Source organism: Pleurodeles waltl, chromosome 4_2 (assembly GCF_031143425.1).
Source record: "Pleurodeles waltl isolate 20211129_DDA chromosome 4_2, aPleWal1.hap1.20221129, whole genome shotgun sequence".
Taxonomy (NCBI): Eukaryota; Metazoa; Chordata; class Amphibia; order Caudata; family Salamandridae; genus Pleurodeles; species Pleurodeles waltl.
In genome coordinates, this window is record NC_090443.1 from 814,482,201 (window position 1) to 814,503,879 (window position 21,679).

The 21,679-nt window shown below is 40.0% G+C and overlaps 1 protein-coding gene across 1 annotated transcript in view; it reads right to left on the reverse strand.

The window, feature by feature from the left end:
- The window catches only part of LEPR (leptin receptor), a 714,243-nt gene that overhangs the window by 50,111 nt on the left and 642,453 nt on the right, over positions 1 to 21,679 (reverse strand). The window contains exons 17-18 of the mRNA XM_069232491.1: positions 16,217 to 16,319; positions 10,604 to 10,679 (exon numbers count right to left, since the gene is read on the reverse strand). Coding sequence (XP_069088592.1) covers positions 10,604 to 10,679; positions 16,217 to 16,319 — 179 coding nt within the window. The remainder of the gene's footprint in view (positions 1 to 10,603; positions 10,680 to 16,216; positions 16,320 to 21,679) is intronic.

The following is a 21,679-nucleotide window of genomic DNA, read 5'->3' on the forward strand; positions in this document are numbered from 1 at the left end:
AAACTAAAACTTTGCATCACATTAATGTAAATAAGTATTAAATAATTCCATAAAATCAATATAATTCATTAAAAAATATTATCCCTAAGAATAATTGTAAAAATCCCACTTAAATCAAAAAGTCTACTTGTGTTTCATATGTATTACATGTTATTGTATAGAATCATTGTTGAATACTAATAATTATTTAACATAGGTTATGGTATTATAGTTTTAATTTAGCAATAAGTGTATTTTTACATTTTTAAATAACATAATAATGATTTCTTAATAATATGTATATGTATTTGTGTATATTTTAATTTTAAAAGTCAATATAATAGAATTAATCCTAATATCTTTAACTATGGGGTGGTAATTTAATCACCACCTTCATTGATTCCCAGGGTGTGTATTGCAGTACCTGTGCATGGCTATTTGTGGTGTGTGGTGCAGGTGGATGTTTTATTTTGCATATCCCTTCATAAACCTCCCCATTATTGTACCCTAAACCCCTCCCATTTAGGTGTCATTTTCCAGCCACTACCCCAGGACCCTCTAATGTTTACTACTAAAGTGTAGATCTAACTGTGCAGGGATCTTTGCACTCCTGGTAGAGATCTCTGCATAGAAAAGGTAAGAAAGGCGGAGGAGGGAATCTCCACATGTAGATTTGGAAATTGCTGTATTGAGTACTACAAAATGCAGTTTTCAACTTAGACTTAATGTGAGGAGTAATTTAGACCTCCTATTTGCTTTTGGTAGTTTCTGATCTTAGCTACTCCTCTTCCTTTTATATTGTCAGAATTGTTTAGTCTTTTGTTCTGAATTATTGTTCCTTAGAGTATTGCTAAACTCTTGATGATGGTGATGACTGCCTACATTTGTTTTAACATCTACTGTGGTTATCTTTTCTCTGATCTTCAGATACTATGCTTTCTCTAGTTAATTTGTGCTTTGCATTTATTGCTTCAATTAAATTAAGATTTATGATGCTTAATAACTATGTGGCTGTCTGGTTTTCTACTGTGGATCGAATGTGAATGGAGGGTTCATGGTCTCTCAGAAAGTGAAGAAGTAAGTATTCTTGCTGCCAAGCTCAAGCCCCAGTTTGGCCAAACAGCACTTGTTAATTCTTAATGAACACTCACCCATTTAGAAAACAAAACAATGGAAGCCTCAATTAAACGTTTTTGAGTTTGGTACTTGTAATACTGAAGTCATATGTAGAGACTCGGGCCTGATTACAATCTTGGGGGAGGGGATTACTCCATCACAAACATGACAGATATCCTGTCCGCCATATTACAAGTTTCATACGATATTATGGAACTTGTAATATGGTAGGCAGGATATGCGTCACATTTGTGACTGAGTAATTCCCTCCGCCAAGGTCTTAATCAAGGCCTGTGTGTCTGTCAAATCTTTCTACCTTTTACTTTGGGTAACTTAAATTAGGAGACATCATTAAAAATGTCTAGCCGTTTCACCTTAATCAATGAGTCTTATTTGTCCTGTCCTGTCTTATTTCAAAGTTTCTAGATCACTTTTGTACTACACCATATAAAGCACCTGAAATATTTCCCACACTAATGATGGGCCTTTTTACATCTCTTTGACTGTTCTCTTGTCATTAATGTTGTCATGCTGCTGCAAACATTCTATTTTTCCCAGTTGTTGAAATGGCTGTCAGTTGGCCCAGAGTGAAAAATGATTAGCACCACATTTTTTGCTTCCCACCAATTCTGTGGGAATGACTCATCTGGTGTTTTTGTTTTGTGATAATTCTAACATTATTGATCTTCATCAGGGGTATTTTGCTCTGCCTAAGGCATAGTTTCTTTCATAGTCACAATCCTAGATGAACTGTGGGGTAAAACAGACAGTGTTATACCTCAGATCTAATCATGTTAGATCATCTGGCTGCCTTCATCACTTTTGACCTTTTTATTCTGCTCTTGACACTCTTTGGAAGAGGCATCTAGGACAAGGCTTTGAGTTGATTTCATAGGCAGTGGTTTTACCTCTATTCAAATCTTCTCTTATCCTTGTGCATATTGGGTCCCTATGTAAGTCTGGTGTTTTTAGCACCTATGCTGCTTCAGTAGTGGCTTTTGTTCAGTCTGTAGATTTTGATTTCTTATATTATGCTGCTGACAAACAGATCATCGTGAGGCTTTACAGACACCAAATGGTGTGAGAGCAGACACTGTGTGCTGGCTGAGAATGCACTTTTTAAGCTTTTAGGAAAAGTTGAGACTGAGGTCTAAAGCTGTCAGGCAGTGCTTCTTCTAATGGGATCTATGCTTACGGGAATGATTCAGTTGTTTCTTATTGTTAGGACAGAGGGTTCAAAATAAATTTGAACATGACTCTTTTGGTGCCCCCCAAATTGGGCAGCACTTTAACTGCTATGAAATAGCTTGCCTTTCTGGGTGAGTTTTGAATCACACCACATTAAAGACAATAACAATAAGTCCACACTATTGTTGTGGTTTGTACTTTGGGTGAATGCTGGAAAAGATAGTGTTATTCCAATGCTTTGAGTATTCTGCTGAGGACAGTTTGCTGTGGCCAGAGGAGTCATGAGAACCTGTTTCCTGTGTTGGAGTTTACTTTGTGTAATGCAGGATACTAACATGAGCCTTCCTTTGTGTGAATACAAGCCTGTCTTTATGTGTATTGCTGACTTGCACACAATAATTTGGCTATGAGCTGCTGTGTCACCTGGGTTTCAGAGGAGGAGGAAGTATGACCCTACGACCCTACCAATGTGCCTTTGGTGCAAACAGCAACATTTCTTTGGGTGTGTCAGGAACAAAAAAGGTTAATTTCAAAGATTTTGGACAGCTGGGACTGTAATAGTGTCAGCCCCACCATTTCAAATACTAGTGCAGCAACCGCATCATCTCCCACCAGGTATTTGTGATGCCTATGGCACATGCTGGCATTCTGATGTCATCCTGGGAGCTGGAACATGTTATGCATGTGGCACAGATTGACGCATGCCATGTTGCAGCTATTGTGCATCCAGTCACGCTACATTACCTTACGCTGGGGCCATATTCAATTGTATGTCAGATTACACAGGCAAACAGTGAAGGAGTGTGCGTGTTGGGAAGTGTGATAAACACTGTGTACTCAATTTGCACCGGCAGACGTTGGGAGAGTGTGTGAATCAGAGGAGATCATAGCACAGGAAAAGGGTGAGGGTTATCGACCCAAATTAAAGAAGGATTATTTACCCATTTGGATACTGGTTTTAAAGTATTCTGGTACTTGCATAAGACTATTCAAGGAACACTACTAGTTTGCAATGGAACAACACAATTTTATTATGAGCCCATCACATGCATTTTGATTTTCTGGAGCTGAACCTTTGCTAAGATGGGTGGAATGGAAGGACTATTTTGTTCATTACATTGCTGCAAGTGATTAATCCAACAGAATGTCAGCAGACCAAACAAAAATAATTCTTCTTCATTCTTTAGGTCCAGTGGGGTTGACAAAATATAGTCACATGCCAATCTTACAATTGTAGGTGAATTGAATATTTTTGAAGCTGTTTTAAATGACTATGACTTTAGATCTCAGCGAACATATTACTCCATCACAATGGTGACGGATATCCCGTCCACTGAAATATAAGTCCCATTATATCCTATAGAATTTTTATTTTGTCGGATGGGATAGCTGTCACGGTTTTGATGAAGTAGCCCTTCTGATGAGATCTAAATCAGGCCCTTAAACACATATTTTGCACCAAAAGTCAGCATAGGCATTAGGAGGTACAGATTTTTCTAACGTAAACAAGGCATAGGGAAGTCAGTTGATGACTTTGTGGCAGAATTTGAAAAATTGCCGATAGGCTGGAAATTTGGTGCTACGCATAACGACTTAATAAGAGATCAACTTGTCATGCATGCAAACAATCCTGCCATTGAGGAGCGGTTGTGGATTAGTGGAAACTCTCCACTGAAGGAGGTTTTAGCCATAGTAACAAGGCAGCCATTTCTGGTCGCTATGCCACGGATTTTAGGCAAGCCGATAGAGTTGAATTGAGTGTGCAAAGTGGCAACTTGCAAAACAGAGAGGGAGCAAAATGGCGGTTCCAAAGACAAAACTGTCACAAAGGACAGGAAATGTTTCAGTTGTGAAAGCAAAGATGACTTGGCATACAGTTAATGCTGCCTCGTAAACAAAATGTAACAATTGTGGAATTGTGGGACATTTAGGAAGGGTCTGCAGGAAAGAGGAGGGTTGGGTCAAATGTATAATGGAAGATACTAAAATCCCTGTAGATAATGACGTTGAACTTGAACCAGCAAAGACTAATAGTGTCATGAGTTTGTAAGACAATTTTGTACTACATTTCAGTGACTCTAATAAGAAAACCAAACTCAAATGTCACATGACCATTGGTAGAGTACCCATTAAGATCTATGTGGATTTTGACTCATCTTTCACTATTGTGAAAGAAGAAGTTATGAGGGAAAACTTTATTGATAGGATTGGAACACATTTGTTGGCACCTAACATACATCCTGAGAGTTATACTGAAGAAAAGATAGACATTTTAGGTTTCCGATGGTTAACTTTCTCTTTTAAGAATAAGCAATCAAGGGGCACATATTATATAGCATAAGAAGGACCGTTGGTCCTAGGCTGGTTCGATCATGGAAATTTCTACATTATCTTGAATCCTAATAGTGCTGAAAAAGTGTTGGTGGTAGATGATGGGAGTTCAGTGGGCAACCCCATGATGGCAATGTTTCCAAGTACATAGTTAAACTCTAGGTAATTTGAGTGGGTTTGAGCACAATATTGTCCTGATGAGTGATGCCACTTTAAAAATTTGTAAGGTAAGAACTGTACCAATAAAGGCAAGGGATGATGTTTTGAAGGAGTTGGAGACACTGGTGGCACTGGATTTGATCAAACCTCTAGAGGTCTCAGAATGGATTTCTCATGTGGGGGCACATTGCAGTAATGGGAAAATCCATTTGTGTGTGGATGTACATCATCTGAACAATAACATAGCTATTGACTAGGTTCCTTTGCTGGAAATTAATGAGATTTTGTCATTCCTGAAGTGAAGGGAGCTAAATGGTTCTCAACCATACCAGATCTCATTGGCACCAGCTTCTAGGAAATTCACAGCCTTTATTAACCCCTTTGGTGGTTTCCAGTTCAAGTGGAGGCCATTTGGAATGGCATAGGAGGCTGCCGTTTTCTAAAGACTGATGTTTAGATTGTTTGGAAAAGAAAGTGGGGTAAGAAGATATTTTAATTTTTGAAAAGGATAGAGCCAACCATTTCGAGAGATTGGGGACAGTCTTGAAAATATTTGAAGACAAGGAGCTAACTGTGGAGTCTGCCAAATGCAAATTTGCTGAAAGGAGTAATAATTGCCTTGGGCATGTGATTGAGGAGGGTGAAGTTAAGTCTAAACCTTCACTGAACAATGCAATTACTGCGGCATCAGCAGACTGGGTTGGTCCCTTAAACACACCGTAGTGCCTCTCCACGATACCATTGCCACTCAGGTTGTACAGGGGTGTTGTTTTGTGTTTGATACCTACTTTCTCAAAGTAAATTTTTGATGGGGGACGCTGACTGTTACTGCAGTTGTTGACATTAGGCATCCCAGGATACTTTATAATCTTACAGGCAGCTGGACGCAGGGCCAGAGGCGACACGCATCATATATCACTATAGGGCTTCATGCTGCTGGGGAACACTGACTGTTGCTGCAGTTGTTAAGACTACGCATTCCATGATACCTTCTCATCTTACTGCCACTGGAGAAGGGGCCAGAGGTGACACATGCCATATATAGTGCTACACGGCTTCCCGCTGCTGGGGGACACTGACCGTTGCTGCAGTTGTTGGGAATACACGTCCCAGGATACCTTCTCATCTTACTGGTGGCAGAAGATGGGGCCAGAGGTGACCCACTATACAGCATTACAGGGCTTCCTATTGCTGGGGGACGTGTGCAGGACGTGCCCAGTGTGGGCCAACGTGAAGACCGGGCCATGAGTGGGCCTGTCTTTGCCCATCTGTGGCCGGCCAAGACTGGTCTCCCCATCCCTCGTGGTCCCTTTACCTTTAATTCACCAGGATATATTGGTGAGTGAGTTTCTTTTTTACGCAACCGGAATAGGTCTATGTTAACCTGTATCTGTGTGGTTGCCTTATTGATCAAGCCCCTAGTCTACTGGACATCTGGATGTGGAAGAGTAAGCATCAAGGAGGCAAAGAGCAGATGAGGGCAAGTAGGGAGCCTCTCAGCATGACTCTTGACTCCTTCCTGGCCAGAGCTGCCGGATGGTATCAAGGGAGATTGTCTTGGGCAAAAGGAGTCTACTGGACATCTGGATGGGGAAGAGAAAGCAGCAAGGAGACAAGGAGCAGACAGGGGCAAGTAGGGAGCCTCTCAGCATGACTCTTGACTCCTTCCTGGCCAGAGCTGCAGGGGTGGTATCAAAGGATATTGTTTTGGCCAAAAGGAGGCTCTCTCTTGAACTTAGTGACCAACAACGAGTTCTTACCCCATGCCTAGATGTAAACACTACCTGCAACAAAGTAAACAAGGAACCTGATGTTGCTGCAGACTTGGTGGGAAGCTCTGGGCCCCTTCTGACCATGATCAATGATTCCCAGCTAGGTCAGGAGCTCCACTGTCCTATAGATGGTTTCACTAACTTGCCTTTTAGCATGGGAAGCACCATCCAAAAAGAAGGTACCTGTGTATAAAAAAAGGAGTAGAAATGACCTCAAATGTTATTGCACTATCTCTCTCTTAGACTCAACAGTGAAGATCCTGGGTCACATTATTGAGCAGGAAATTGAGAGCTGGACAGAGGAACAGGCTACTATGAGCCCAGTACATTTGGGGTTTATAGAGGGTTTGTGGACCCAGAACAGTGTTTAAATCTACAACTGTTAACTGGCAAATATGCGATTGCCAAGAAAGGTACCCTATACTTAGCTTTCAGGGACCTCAGCAGCACCTTTGATAGGGTCAACCGCACTAAGCTTTGGAGGAACCTAAATAAGATGGGTGTGCCCAATTCTATAGTTGATGTTTCTGTGAGCACTCCACACTGGAACTAACCCCTCTGGAAAGTATGGTCTGGAAGGTGAATGTACAGAATTTTTATCACTTTAGAGGGATGCACCAGAGATGTGTTTTAGCACCAATCGTATTCCTTTTATATACCAATGGCTTGTACGCTTTTCTAGTGGACAAGTGCAAGGACATGGCAGTCATTAATGGGAGGAGTGTGTCAGCTTCACTGTATACCAACAACACGGTTTTAATGTCAAGAACCATTAACAGCTTACGGGGGCGGTGGATGCCTTTGTGAAATTTATTGATGATCTGGACCAGGAAGTTGTTATTACAAAAAGGTGCTATATGGTGTGTGGTAAGTTCCAGAGTATACAGGGTCTGGTGACAATTTAAGGTCAGCCCATTAACTGTGTTCATGAGTTACCCAATTTGGGTGTGACATTTGATGACAAAGGAAACTGGTTATCTTGTATATCTAAGTGTTGGACCTGATTTAATGCTGCAGTGGGCTCAGTTTTTGAATTTTCATCTAGGGTTGGCAACAAACTGATTTTGCCCATGCTTGAGGTGTACAGGTTAAAATGTTTACCGGTGTTAATGTACCGGGCACCCATCTGGGGTTATCGGAATAGCTCTTCACTGCAATTGGAAGAAGGTCTTGTAGGTGGCTGTTGGGAGTTGGGCCTAACAGTCTGCACTTTATCTTACATGAGGTGCTAGGATTGGGCTATGTAGAGGACGTTATCAAGCTCGTCCCTTTGCTCCTTTGATTTTCTATCTGGGTAAATGAGCACACAACTCTCAACAGGGAAATTATAACTGACTCTAGTCTAGGCTGAAAAATACTGTGTTAAAATTATATTGTCTTTGTTCTTGCATATTCTTGCAAGAGTATGTAATTGTGCTCATTCTTTAGATTGCCGGTAGTGGACATTGTGCACAGAGCTGACACTACCACTGCATTGGGATTTTTTATAAAACCTTTTTTATATGAACGAATTTCTGTGGTGGTTTTGAGAGATAATGGTGTGCAATTTGTCTCTAATGCATCAAAAAAGTACTTTGAGAAAGTAGGTATCAAACACAAAACCACACTCCTACAGAACTTGAGAGACAATGGTATCGTGGAGAACTACAATTTGTGATAAAGAGAGCAATTCAGTCTGGGCTGAGAAGACACAGTAATTGGCTAAATGAAGTATGGAAAGTTGTATGGGCTTATAGAATGACTACAAGGAAGCTACTGGATTGTTGTTTTTTTTTATAATGAGGGGAAGGATTCCAAGGAGTAAATATTATCCTGCATGGCTGTGTGACAGCAAAGTGGAACAGTGGTCACCAGATTTAGTGTGGAAAAACTTAAAAGGGACTCACGAGAGCAGTAAATCATACTATGATGACAAACATGGAGTTAAGCCTGTTCAGGTGAGAGTTGTGAGTGAGTACATAGAAGGAAACTGAATAGGGTTCCCAAAGTCAAATTTTTGTGCCAGAGGAGGTTGTGGAAGTGTCACAAAATACTGTTAGGATGAGTAGGAAAAAGGTATGGAACCTCAAAAGGGTGGAGTTGGGTTTGAAAGAGTTGTGGAAGGATTGTAAAGAAGATGTGACTAGTAGTGGAGATTTTTAGTGGTTTGAGGATGACAGATCACCGGCTGTGGCTGAAGGTGTACAGTCAGCACCGCTAGAGATTGACAAAGGAGATTTGCCAATTTATTCAACTGTTTCATTGGATGAACGTGGAGAGGAAGCCAGAAATGAAATTGGGTGTAGTGTTCAGGAATCTGCTGCTACTGCCAGCCAAGATAGTAAGGAAAAAATTGGGTGTGACGAAAAAAGGAGGGAATTTCCTGGGAGATTGAAGGATTGTTGTAGGTTAATGACATACACGCATGATGTTAACTTTCTATTTTTTAATTGTTTTTTGTGGGTTTTGTTTTTTTAAAGGGAGAGATGTTTTGTGTTTTTTTCTTAAATTATTAAAGGGTGGACATGTGTTGTGGTTTGTACTTTGGGTAGACTCTGCAATGCAATGAGTTTAGAATGTGTTATTCCAATGCATTGAATATTCTGTTGTAGGATAGTTTGCTGTGGGCGGGGGAACCGTGAGAGCCTGTTTTCTGTGTTGTAGTATACTTTGAAGAATAAGTAATAATACAAGTCTGCCTAAATGTAAATGAAAGCCTTTCCTTGTGTGTATTCCTGGCCTGCACACAACAACTATTATTCCACCTTTTAGATTCTCTTTCAATATTTTCATATCATTACTGGTGTCACATTACTTCAAAAAGAGAGGAGAGGCATATCCGACTAAGCATTATGAAGAACATATTAAGAGCAGCAGCGACAGAAACATCTTAAGAGATTAGAAGAAAACATTTTAGAAGAGGAACGATAAAGTTTAAAAAGGATAAGTAGAGAAAAAAAATTACAGGGAAGATAATAGAATATGTACAGAGTAACAACAATGAGGCACTACAGGAATTGGAAAACAGGGAACATAAGTACAAACAGATAAGAGATTGAGTGAATTTAGAGGACAAGTGAGGTGTATAACATCTATACGAGACAAACTTACACCTCCCTTATACAAGCCTTCTTCTAATGAATCCAGCCTGCACCTCTCTCATACAAATTCCCAGCTTGTCAACCATTGTGGGTTTCATTATGCATGACCCAAATGCAGCATTGTTGGTTCTACTCCACCGGAGGTAAAGATACTGGAGGCCCGGTTATCTCTGGTGTTGCAGAATTAATAGGCATTCAACTGTAGCCTTAGAATCTCATGAGAAATTAGGAAAATGGGGTGTCCAATTCTCTTACCCCTGTTCCCCATTCATCCCCTCTTTTTTCCTAAGAGATTTCAGTCATTTTCATCAACTGCAGTCCCCTGGGGGGAATGTTTCCAGGAGCTTGGTTTTACAGCAGAAATCAGAATCAGAATCTCATAAAGGGGGCCTGTGAGCTGAATGTAGGTGTAAGGAGTATATGACTTCAAACAACAAGCTTATAACATTACATCTTGTCACAATAGTCCACATCATGATGGCACACTGTACGATTGCTGGTAGCTATTTTCTTGTTATAAAGGAAGATAAACTATCTTTTTATGATATATGATTATAGGCACATATTGCTCTTCATAAAGGTGTTCAGAGAAAGAGGAAACATGGTGTTAATGTTTGAAGAACCTAACAATTCATCTAAAAATTATGACAGTCATTTCTTACTCAGAATGAAGATTATTCATACAGAAAAGAGGTTTAATTGAATTCTGGTTCCAAATGTCAGTTTCTTATCTCAGGTTGTTGCCTTCTGAAGTTTTAGTGCCAACACAAAATATGACTAAGCTCACTGGCAGAGCTTTGCTATTTGAAATGATGTCCCTTGTGCTTTACGGCTGGCAAATTACAATCAATACTTCACATAAAAAACATGCACTAGTAGACAATATATTTCCCTCAGCACCAGAAAAACAGATGGTAACAAAAAATATGACTAATTCATAATTTTATTTGAAAACTGCATTAGAAGTTCTCCACAAACCTTTTGAAAGTTTACTCCTTGGGCCCAAGAACAATTTTGGGGGTTTGGAACATCCTCCCAGAACATTTTTTTCATCCTGTAAGTACATTTTAGAAACTGTTTTAGAGTTTATACACTACTTACATTAGGTGTCTAAACTACATACTTTTGAGGGTTTACAACATAAATTCGAAAATTGCAGCTTGTGTAGGTTGCACATAATGACATATATTCCAAGAATTACAATCCTGGTGGTAAATATAAATAGATTGCATTCAAAGAAAATCTGCAAACCTTCAACCTAAAGCAATTGTGTCATGTCATATTACTGAGTTTATAGAATGCATTGTCCACTGGAAGCACAGGAGTTTGATGCAAAGAGGTTACTGCAGAGGTGAAAGTTTAAAACTGTGGCATAAAAACAGTAAATGTAGCTCAGGAGAATATAGGAGAGTTTAGGTTTCTCTTGGAAAGATTAACATTTTTAAATTCAATTCAGAGCAAGGGGAAACAAGTTCAAAGGTTCATATGCACACAATAAAAAGCTGAGCCCTCCCCATTTATCCTGGCTATCTCTAGGACATTCAAGCAATCGTTTGTCTTGTTGTAGGTTCCTTTTAGTGCTTAGATTGGGCATCTTTATTTTAGTTCCAGGCCTGCAGCCTGTGCCCTTTTACCTGTATATACATTTTACTCATATTAGTAATTTTATTATATTTTAGTACAACTTGCTTTTCTGCAGGGTTATTTTTTTCTAATCAGCTGCCTTTATGCGAAAACATTGTTAAATTCTTTGCATAACATTTCACTCTATACCCTGCTCAAGGCTGCCACTGCACACAATAGTTCACTTGGTATTGCCAGTTCAAGAGTTATGGAGCCAACGTTCTAAGCCTAAACATATTATCATGTCAGGCCTGTTCTCAGAACACAACACATTTTGTTATAAAAACACCACACAGGGCAAAGGAGAGCATAGGGAACATTTAAGCGAGCCATCTTTCACTGTGTGCCACTTCATTGCAGCTTTGTTGATCTTGGCCTTGTCTTTCAAGCCAACTCGGAGGACTACCAGCAGACCAACAGACAGACCCCTGTTTTTCCAGGTATGAGGTCGGGGTCCCCTTCCATAGACGAGTATGGGCAGAAGAGCAAATACTGCTATGCTTTCACATTAGATGCTAGAAGTGTAGGAAATAATTCTACACTAATGATTATACCATGATGATGGGACTGTTTATACTCTAATGGTCACAGTCTTTACTGTGTTATTTCTCCTCTTCCTAATAATTTCAGCTCATGCTTTTTATCATACAATGCAGTTCTTTCAATAAATGTATTCAAACTTATCCTGCGTCTCTTTGTCTGACTTCGTATGTGTGAGGCTTGTGCAAATGAGAGAAATGGGTAAGATCTGTTCCAGCACTACTTCCCTGAGGAGTCAGAGTGTCTCTCATGCATCAGGCTGCCACAAATCACCTTTATTTTCCAGGTTTGGGTGAGGTGCTGCTAGTTAACCAAGAAGGTTCAGGCAGACAGCTTCCAGGCAGTGTGGGACTGACTCAGTCTCCAACACGCAGTGGTGCTGCTGCCCAAGACCAAGCAGTATTAACCCAACTCCAACAGGCAGTGGTGCTGCTGCCCAAGACCAAGCAGTATTAACCCCTTAGTAAGAGTCCTACAACAGTCTGTCGATTTTCAGTTCCTTATTGGTTGGTATTTATTAGAATGAGCATAGGCCTGGAATTGCACATTGTATTGTGGGTCGTATATAAAGACTTCAATTGAATACCATTTTTAGCAGGATACTAATGGAAGGCTCATACAGATGAAAATACATGCACATTCTCTCCACAGCATTCTACAATCTCTGAATTTGTATTAGCAGGTGATAGAGCGTATACATTAGTGCTGTCACTCGTGTCACAAAAAGTAATCTGGATATGACAGGTTTAAGCTTGTGAAAGTAAAAAGAGAAAAACTAACGGAGAAAGCTGCAGTGACACACATTTTAAAGGTGCAATTGCTTGTATTTAAGAGTTTGACTTAGGTACCCTTTGAATTAAATCACGTTAGGAGAATACAATGTATGTTAAAATGTCATTTAGACTCTAGACTAACAGTGCATAAACAAACAGTATTGATTTTCTTGTGATTACTGAAACATTAATGAGTTTAAAAATGTGTGCAATTGAGAAAAATGCACTCCTCTGTTATCATTAATGAAATTTAATAACAAAGTTTTTTTTTCTCCATTTGATAGATGGCACAAATGCCACTGAAAGATTTTGTAACATCAGGGCTCAACTCCATAAGTATCCACACTTATTGGAGGTTGTCCAGTTATTTTATTTATTTTTACAGTTTTAGATAGCACGAACGTGGCACAAGGACATGAGAGGCAAACTTTAAACATTTTTAGGTGCTGAGAGGCTATTTGATTTACCCAGAATCACAGGATACTGAGATGAGGCCAGGATTTCAACCTTTATCTCCCAGATCTAAAGTCTGTAGATCTCCTCCATGAGTGCATTTATGACAGACCTCGTGCCAAGAGAGGAGCAAAAACCTGTCTGGTAGATGTCTGCTATGTTATTATTTGCAATAAAGTCCTGGAGCTGCCCTCTCATAGTCTATTCTAGAAGGTTTCAAAGGGGATTTGCTTAAGCATAGTAGAATTATTTCAGTTTGCTGTAAAAGCAGTTGTTTAAGTACTCTAACTGGACAGCCCTCCAAATGTGAGTTGGCGCATTCTTTAGTCATTAATCTGATTGGCCGTATCTGCTGTCGATATTGGTAAAACTGGTGAACTCTTTCACATCCAAATCAAAAACCATTAAATCAGAATTGGTGTTAAGTAAATGAACAAACATTGGCATAGCCAATAGGTCTCCCCGATGGTTTTGCTAATTAGTTTTTTTGTTGTTTATTAGTGTGGTTGCTATTTATTGCAGTGAAATGTATGTGATGTTAAGGGGCATTGAGTGATCATTTGTCTTTTTCAAAATAGAGGGGGAGGGAGTGTGTGTCTATTTTCGTCTATGTGTATATATACATTCCCGGTGAAACCTGACTCTCACCTCACAATAACAGGCTGAAATCACTTTTACCAAACTATTTACTGAAAATACATTTATTAAGGGGCTATGACACCCCAATCACCTCCCACTGAAGCTATGCCCCTGGCACTAAGGATGGGAAAATAGAAGCAAAATATGAACACTGTTGAAGTGGTCTATTTTGCTTGTATGAACAAATTGTGTTTTCTTAGTTTTTGTGAAGTCCTTTTTACAGAAACAATCAACAGTAAACCATGTGGCAAAGTAATAAAGTAGGTGCTATGATAAAACCACTGAATTGATTTGTGAAGCTTTCAAGAAAGGAACGCAAAACTGTAGTTTCTTTAAAAGTATGTTAATTACACTGCTGATAATATAAACACATCTGAGTGCATTACAAGCAGCTTGTGTGCTTAAGATAGCAATATTTTTTTAAATGACACGTTAGATCTTTTAAGCCATGTGATTAGCGACAAGAAGTCTGAGTGTGGTGGGTGATGTTTGAATAGTTTATAGGGCACTGCGAAAGACAATGTAGTAGCAGTCTGAGCCTTTGCAGCAGCCTGTCACGTTTTCTTGTTTAACGGGCCCCAGTTTAACAAAATATTACTGACCCACTTTCTTTTCTATTCTTAGTACCATTTTGCTGCGAGAACCAAATTAAGGAGAGCTCTTTTTTTCAAAGGTCCTGTCAATGTAGGTGAGAACCAGGGACGTGGAAAGGCACTGCACGCCGTGGCACAACCAGACCGTGCAGCAGCATTCAAACGGCAACCAATTAAACTAATCATAACATTCCAGTGAGTACAAGGAAGCTAACCTGTTACTTCTGAATGGAGTATGCGATTTTCCAGCCACAGGCAGACCCGCGTTTTGTAATTACCCAGACCATAATCTTGTGAAATTGATTTACCAATAGTTGCCAAAATCAAATTTGCGTGGCCTCACACGAAGAGGTCATAGCAAAATGGCACAATCCTCACAGAAAAGTGCAGGAGGTGATGGAGACGGCAGCTTGAGTGGGAGCTCAGCCCTGGGCTGGGCAGAGCCTCACTAGGGAGAAAGACGGGAGCTGGGTACGATGCAAAACCTCACAGGTGGGGAGACTGGGCTTCTGGGATTTAGCTGCCAGCCTGAAATGCCTCTAGGATATGGTGGTTACAGAAGAATCAAAATGTCTGGCAGCCCTTAGAGAAAATGAACATTTTCAGGCTGCCTGTGATTACCTTATGATAATGATTCATAGATCCTGGGAGGCACCTTTGCAATACCTTTAGAAGAATCCAGACTCTGCATCTCATTAACCAAGGCTACTGGCAAGCACATTCCTCAGAGGCAGCATGAAGCAACCAGCTTAAACAAGCAGCAGAGCACCCCATCACGGCAGCTCCGATCAGAGCATAACATCTTTCCTTTTCTGGGTTGGGAGGAAGTGGATGGGACGAATGCTGAAATGAAATGCAAGCAGCTACGGGCCTGAAGCACCCACAGTGTAACATTCACAGGAAAAAAATAATAAAAGTCTCCAATGAATAGGTAAACACTATAAAGTGTAATAATACTGTACCTAGTCCATGCACTGTGGGTGGAACGAAAGAGAAAAGGAGGGACAAAGAGGCAGAACTGACCACTGGCAAGCAAGAAGTTTTAAAGATCACTAAAACAAGCAAATGAGAAGCAGGGGGATGAATTTAAACCCACCGAGATGTATACTAAAGTATACTTGAGGTCGTACGCACAACCTAAAAAAGCTAGCAGTGAAGATCCGGAAGAAGTATATCAATTTATTTAGAGAAAAACACAGAGATTGAATTACTGATTGGCTGAAGCTTTAGGGTATTTGTTTCACATGTATTAGTTAAGTGTAATTCATTAATGACTTTCCATGGGTTGGATGATGAACTAAAGGCAGTTATCATCAAAGCTCTCTTTTCCTTCATTACAGGGATTTATATTCCCTACAATGTTTTATGATTTGTATTTTCTTGGCAGGCACATGTGTATGGCACTACTTCTATCTCAGCTTCAAATAAAGTAGTGTGAGTTTTAATACTCATTCCTTAAAGCAGGGTTTAGTTTGAGGTTGAAATCATGCTATTCGGAGAGACGTTACGTCTTGGAGATTGCTGCATTTGGTGAACTGCCAATTTGGGATTGGCAAACTTAGAATTCACCTAGTAGAATTGAATATCAACTTCCACACTTAGACAAGTTTCAAGATTTGTGAACTTTCCAAATTTGCGAAAGGGCCACATTTTGCACACAAAAATGTTCCCTCAAACTCTTTTTTAATGTTTTGACACAGCAAGTCTTTATAGCTGGGAAACTCTCCTTTAGAAGGGGCTATCACAAACAATTCTATAAACTTCATAACTTTGTGACGGTTACCGAGTTTGCAAGTTTTAAAAACACCTAAAAAAGGTTTTTAGATGTGCTTATACAATAATGATATTCTGAACTAGAATTAAACTTTCAGGCCACAATGAAACTGAGCTTAGTGTCACTGAAAATTTTGAAAGTATCGAACTTTAGGAGTACAATACAATTTATATGAAATCTGATGTAGTCTACATACCTATGATGGGATATCAGCAGAGCTGCTACCAGCAGAAATGATGACAAAACAATTATTGGTAGAATCACGTACATCCCAGTGTCATTTTGTGTTTGAATTTCATCTGAAAATAAGATCATAAAAACTGAAAACAGCAAAAAGGTGTATATTTTGCATTATGAGATATAACATTTAAATATTCAAATGGTCTTACTCATTTTTGATCATATCTTATGCTCATGTGATGTATACAGTTTGCATAATAGTTTAATTCATTGTTTAATCTATTAATTAAACATTGCTATATAAAAATACATTCTTCTGTCATTATTGATATTTACTAGCCGATGAAACATGGGCTTTATAAGAAGTGCTTTAAAAAAATTATCATAGTGAAAAGGCTTCAACATAAAACGTGTTAAAAACACTCGATGATCCCATTGTTCAGCTAGAGAGTACTAAAGTGAGTACTAAGTTAACACTGTTGAGTGCTCCACCAGGAGCAAGCTATTTGGCTACCCATCAAAAAAGGTCCATCGGGACCAGAAATAACCTGTTTTATTCCTGCACTTGTGTGCAGAGTTTCTTTTGTTGCTGGGCTAAGAAAACTGCATGTCTGCCCAGTGGGTACTTAATTCTCCCCAGGGAGGGAAGTGCCTCATGAGGACATGTATGCAAAGGAGCACACACACTACTGTCTCTCTCCTACTCTATTCACGCCTGGTCAGGGCCACTGACCCCCCTCAAGATCAGCAATGTCCTGGGCACCATCACACTTAGAGCCTGTTTTAAATCTTGGTGGTTGCACCGCTAAGCCTTGTCTGCCGCTGACTCAAGAAGGATGTCAAGTCGATGGTTTTCTGCCCACATATTTAGATGTTACAGCTCTGCAAGCCGATTGAATGCCGACAGATTGCTGGAGGATGAAGGCGATGGAGGTCAATGGAATTTGTACAATGGCAGGGGATATGGAAGGGAGGTGTGTGACACACATACACAGTGTCCCTTAGCCATGGTTGTACCCCGCACTACACACTATACAACACATTCTCACAACAGCCCATTGTCATTCCAACCCAACACAACCCCCACATGTCAAAAATACACATTGACATCCATCCATGCCCCAACATACACAGACCATTGACACTGCACTCACACACCACACAACCACAAGAACCAACACAACTGCACACTCAGCTACACAAACACATACCCACATGCACAACTATACACATCATGATAACATCTCCACACAACAATCACACTCACCTGAATGTGTCACACGTCATCAAAACATACACAACATCAATCTCATATGTGACACACATGCAGACATCACCCACTGCCACTCCCTCCACATCAAGCAGCCAACACACACACATGTACTAACACACACACAACTCACAGCACAACATAACAGGTACAGGTCTCCGGGCAATGTGCACACACGGACACAGTTGACAGGTGTGAACGTACCATAATTTTGGTGCCACCATTCACTTGCCAATTGTGTATGTGTGTGATATGTGTTGTGAACCAGTGTGTCCATATCCATGTCTAACTCACTTGTGACCCAGATGCATGTCACAGTGATTTAAAAAAATTACTGTGACATGTATATGTATGCAGTGGCCCTGACCTCCCTTGCAGTGCCCACCCAATGGACCCCGGCAATGCGGCATCCCTACCTTGGAGTCCGGTGACGAAGGGGTTGTGTTTTCTCTCTGGGTCGGTGGCAGGTGTTGCCCAGTAGTGTCCAGAATATAATATAGAAGAAATACTTCAAAACTCTAATGTTCAACATTGTGATGTTTTATTACATGTGCATATTGAAAATGACTGCTTGTTGATAATGCCAAAGAAAATGGAATGAAGTGCATCCTTTCAGGCATCATTATGGAAAGTTTTCAATGTTATGTTATGTTTGGTATATATAAAGTGCTCTTTTACCCAAATGCCCCATGGTGCTAAAAGGGTAGATGAAAGGAAATCGATTTAAATCTTGAAGGTAGTCTATTCTAAAGCTTAGGAGAAAGTACTGAAAAAGCTTTCCCGCTATGGGTGACTGAACAGATTATTAGAAGCAGATCGGAGGTTGCACTGGAGTAGATCTTTGTTCAATCTAATTTTTAACAAAATCAGTGAGAACCCAAAAACTACATTTGTGGCAAGTGGAGGGAGGATATTGTGATTTTTAGGGTCAAGGTTTCCAGGTGCACACATTTATAGATGCCTGCAGCCTAGTGGATCCAGGATACATATAGCATTTACTTGGCCTGGGTGACCTTTATTTAGAATGTCCCTTGTATTTTGTGCTGCTATTTAGAGGGTAATCATTACATACAACAATGCCCTAATGGGGAAAGATCGACAAATTATTTATATATCATAAAACAACATAGGTGAAAACAAAAAAACTATTTATTCATATAAATATATATATTCATTTATTTACTTATACATAAATATCAATTTAATGTATTCATCCTATATGGACAACCCATCTAGTAAAACAACACACCAAAGGCAGATAGTGTGAGAAAAAGTGCTTGTGATAGATAGAAAGAAGAATAATACATATTCTAATGAATCAAAAACCTATACAAAAAACATTAAAAACAGTCGGTTGGTTCTTTTCTGTTTGCTGCATTAACTCCATTCCAAATCCTCAGAGAATCTAAATCAATTCCTTTAATCCTCTAAAGATCCTCTGCAGAAACCAATCCAGACTATGATATATCCGTCGACGTTTCGACCCCTCTATACCTTGGGCCAAATCCCAGCTCCACAATGGGTCTTCTTCAGGGCTAGTACGATAGGAGTCCCTAAAACACCACAACAACTCAATCAAAAACCATCACTTATATTCTAACCACTTCCCCGTTAGGGCATTGTTGTATGCAATGATTATCTTCTACCCAGCCCGATCGGGTTTTGGGTTACCCTCTGTTGTTTATAAGTGCTCTTTAGAGGGTGTCACCGCATGTAATTTCACCTGTTGGTTTGTAAATATTAGTTAATTTGCCTGTAGTATTTAGTTTGATGTATAATCAAGTATGTTTATAATAAAAAGAACTGACTGAACAACATGTTTGTAACTGTTGTTTGTTGAGTTGCTCGGTTTTGAGTGTCTAGCCCACAGATCATCTATTGAGTAAGCATTTCACTGTTCTGCCTTGCAATCCTGAGATCCAAGAGCTAAAAAGCAGTATTTGGATCACAATTTAATTGCCCGCACTAAGTGGTTCCCAGAGCACAAGTGGCGAAAGACCTCCACTTGTTAAAATTGGGGGCCAGTTCCCTCTGTCTGCCAGGGGATTCACCAACCTCGATTTCTTACACTAGATCTCGAGGGGAATAAGTGTGAAGCATTCAAATGATTAGAAGCAGAAATAGAAGTCTGGTCAGCCACCCGTGGATTTTTCGATTCTTGTCAGCAGTTGGTTATTTTATTGCAGGGAGGAGTGTATGTTCAAGGTGAGGGGATTTGGAGCATTACATTCCCACACAAAAAAAGGATTCTATAGTTTGAAGTAGTAGTTGGGGTGCCCTCTTTTGGGTACCGCAGTTGTTTTAAGTGAGTTTGACCTGGGATCTGTAGCAATGGAGAAAGAGGCGTGCCTCTATAAATCAACGCTTTTAAACAAACCGCTCAGCTCATTTCACCCGCAATAACTACAACATGCATGGAAAAAGGCAAGATTTGCTCTTAAGTATAAAGCCAAGGTTTCCCAAAAAATATTCAACTTTTCATTTGATCATTAAAAAAGGATTGACGATTTTGCTTCCACATGCCTTACAAAGGTATGATAATATCTAGGTCTTAACATGGTTTGGAAATAATATATCATGGTAATGTCTGCATCATTTAAATATAGGTACGACTTACCTATTCTACTTTCAAAGTGGGTTTCTATTTTATTTAAAAAAAATCGTTTTTCATTACCATTTTCACTGAGTGTGTCCAAAAATATTTCTTGTCACAGTTTTAATTTTTGGAACGTCCTCAAACTACCAGCCTTTCTACCCCCTTCTGTTTTTTTCCTCCTTAGTACTTTTACAGTAGGCAGGGTTGTGGCAATATAAACTCCATGTAAGCAATGAAGGTGCTCAGTGTATTAAGTGGTCTTTGAAAATGTCTAAGCTCTAATTCACAAGTTGATGCTAAACACTTAGTTAAAACAGAGCCTTTCTAATTGCATGGTGGTCAGAGCCTGAGAATCAGATACCATGGAGAGACTTCAAAGACCACAGGACCGGGAGCTGATTTTAGCGCCACTCGTTCTGACAGTGGCAGTGATTTCATGACGTGCCAGGGGTCAGAGGGCTTTTTAAGGAGCAGTTGACACTGAGAATGGAATTCAAGGACTAGAGTCCCTCTAACCCATTTTAGCCTCACCCATTTTCACATCAGCAGGGATTTCAGCTGCCTAAGTGTGGCTTGTATGCATGCACATGGGGCTATGCTTACTGTGACACTGGAACCAAGCTGTACTCGTCTGAAGATGCACAAATAGGCTGTAATCGATCTTGGATTGTTTGTGTATTGGTTCAGAGAGGACTTAGCTTGGCAGGTCAGGCTAGACTGTTCCTATTAGAACAGGATCAAGGCTGATTTGCATACAGCTAGGTCTCATCTAAGGTAGCATGGTGGACAAAAAAAGTTGGACTTGGAGGTGGCCCGCATAATTACCAGTGGCTGAGTATAATTTAAGTATTTCATCCATAATGTTTCAGGGTTGAGCCTGTGCGAGCATGCGCTAGAGCCAGTGTCTCGCTTGCAAGACTCTGTTGTTATCTAGAAAGGGCTTGGAGCCGGCCCATTGCTTACCATTTGTTTGTTTGCCTGGCACTCTTCTTTAAAGCCTTGTAGGTGGTCACTGCAGGCCTAGCATTATTTCCGTTCCTGTCTGTTGTGCAGGGACCAAGCACTGATTAATTCAACTTACTCAGTGCCTGTCCGCTGCTCCCAACGTGATCGAGGTACCTCCTTTTTAACTTCCAGGGCCCTGAGAACCGAAGGAGTGTGATGTGCAAAAATGTGCCCAGCAGGAAAAACAAAACTGCAAACTTTTATTTTCTTTAGTTAACTATTTTCTTTTATTTTGCCAATTCTTCTTTTCTCACTTTGCACTCATGTTTTGTTTTGTTTTTTCTCATGAGCGTTGTTCTCAAATGATGACGATTATCTTCTTCTCAATATTGTATATTATGTGTAATTTCAAAAATTATGCTTTAAAAAATCATTGTGTAGTACACCCCAATCCACCCCACTCCAACTTAATCTGGCTCACTCCAACCCATGACAGTCCACCCCACCTAATCCCACAGCAATCCACCCAACTCAATCGAATTGACCCTAAACCAATCCAATCCACCCCACCTCACCCCACTCCAAACCAAACCACTCACCCCATTCCACTCCAATCCACCACACTACAGTCCTCCCAACCCACCCCACTCCAATCTGTCCCACTATAA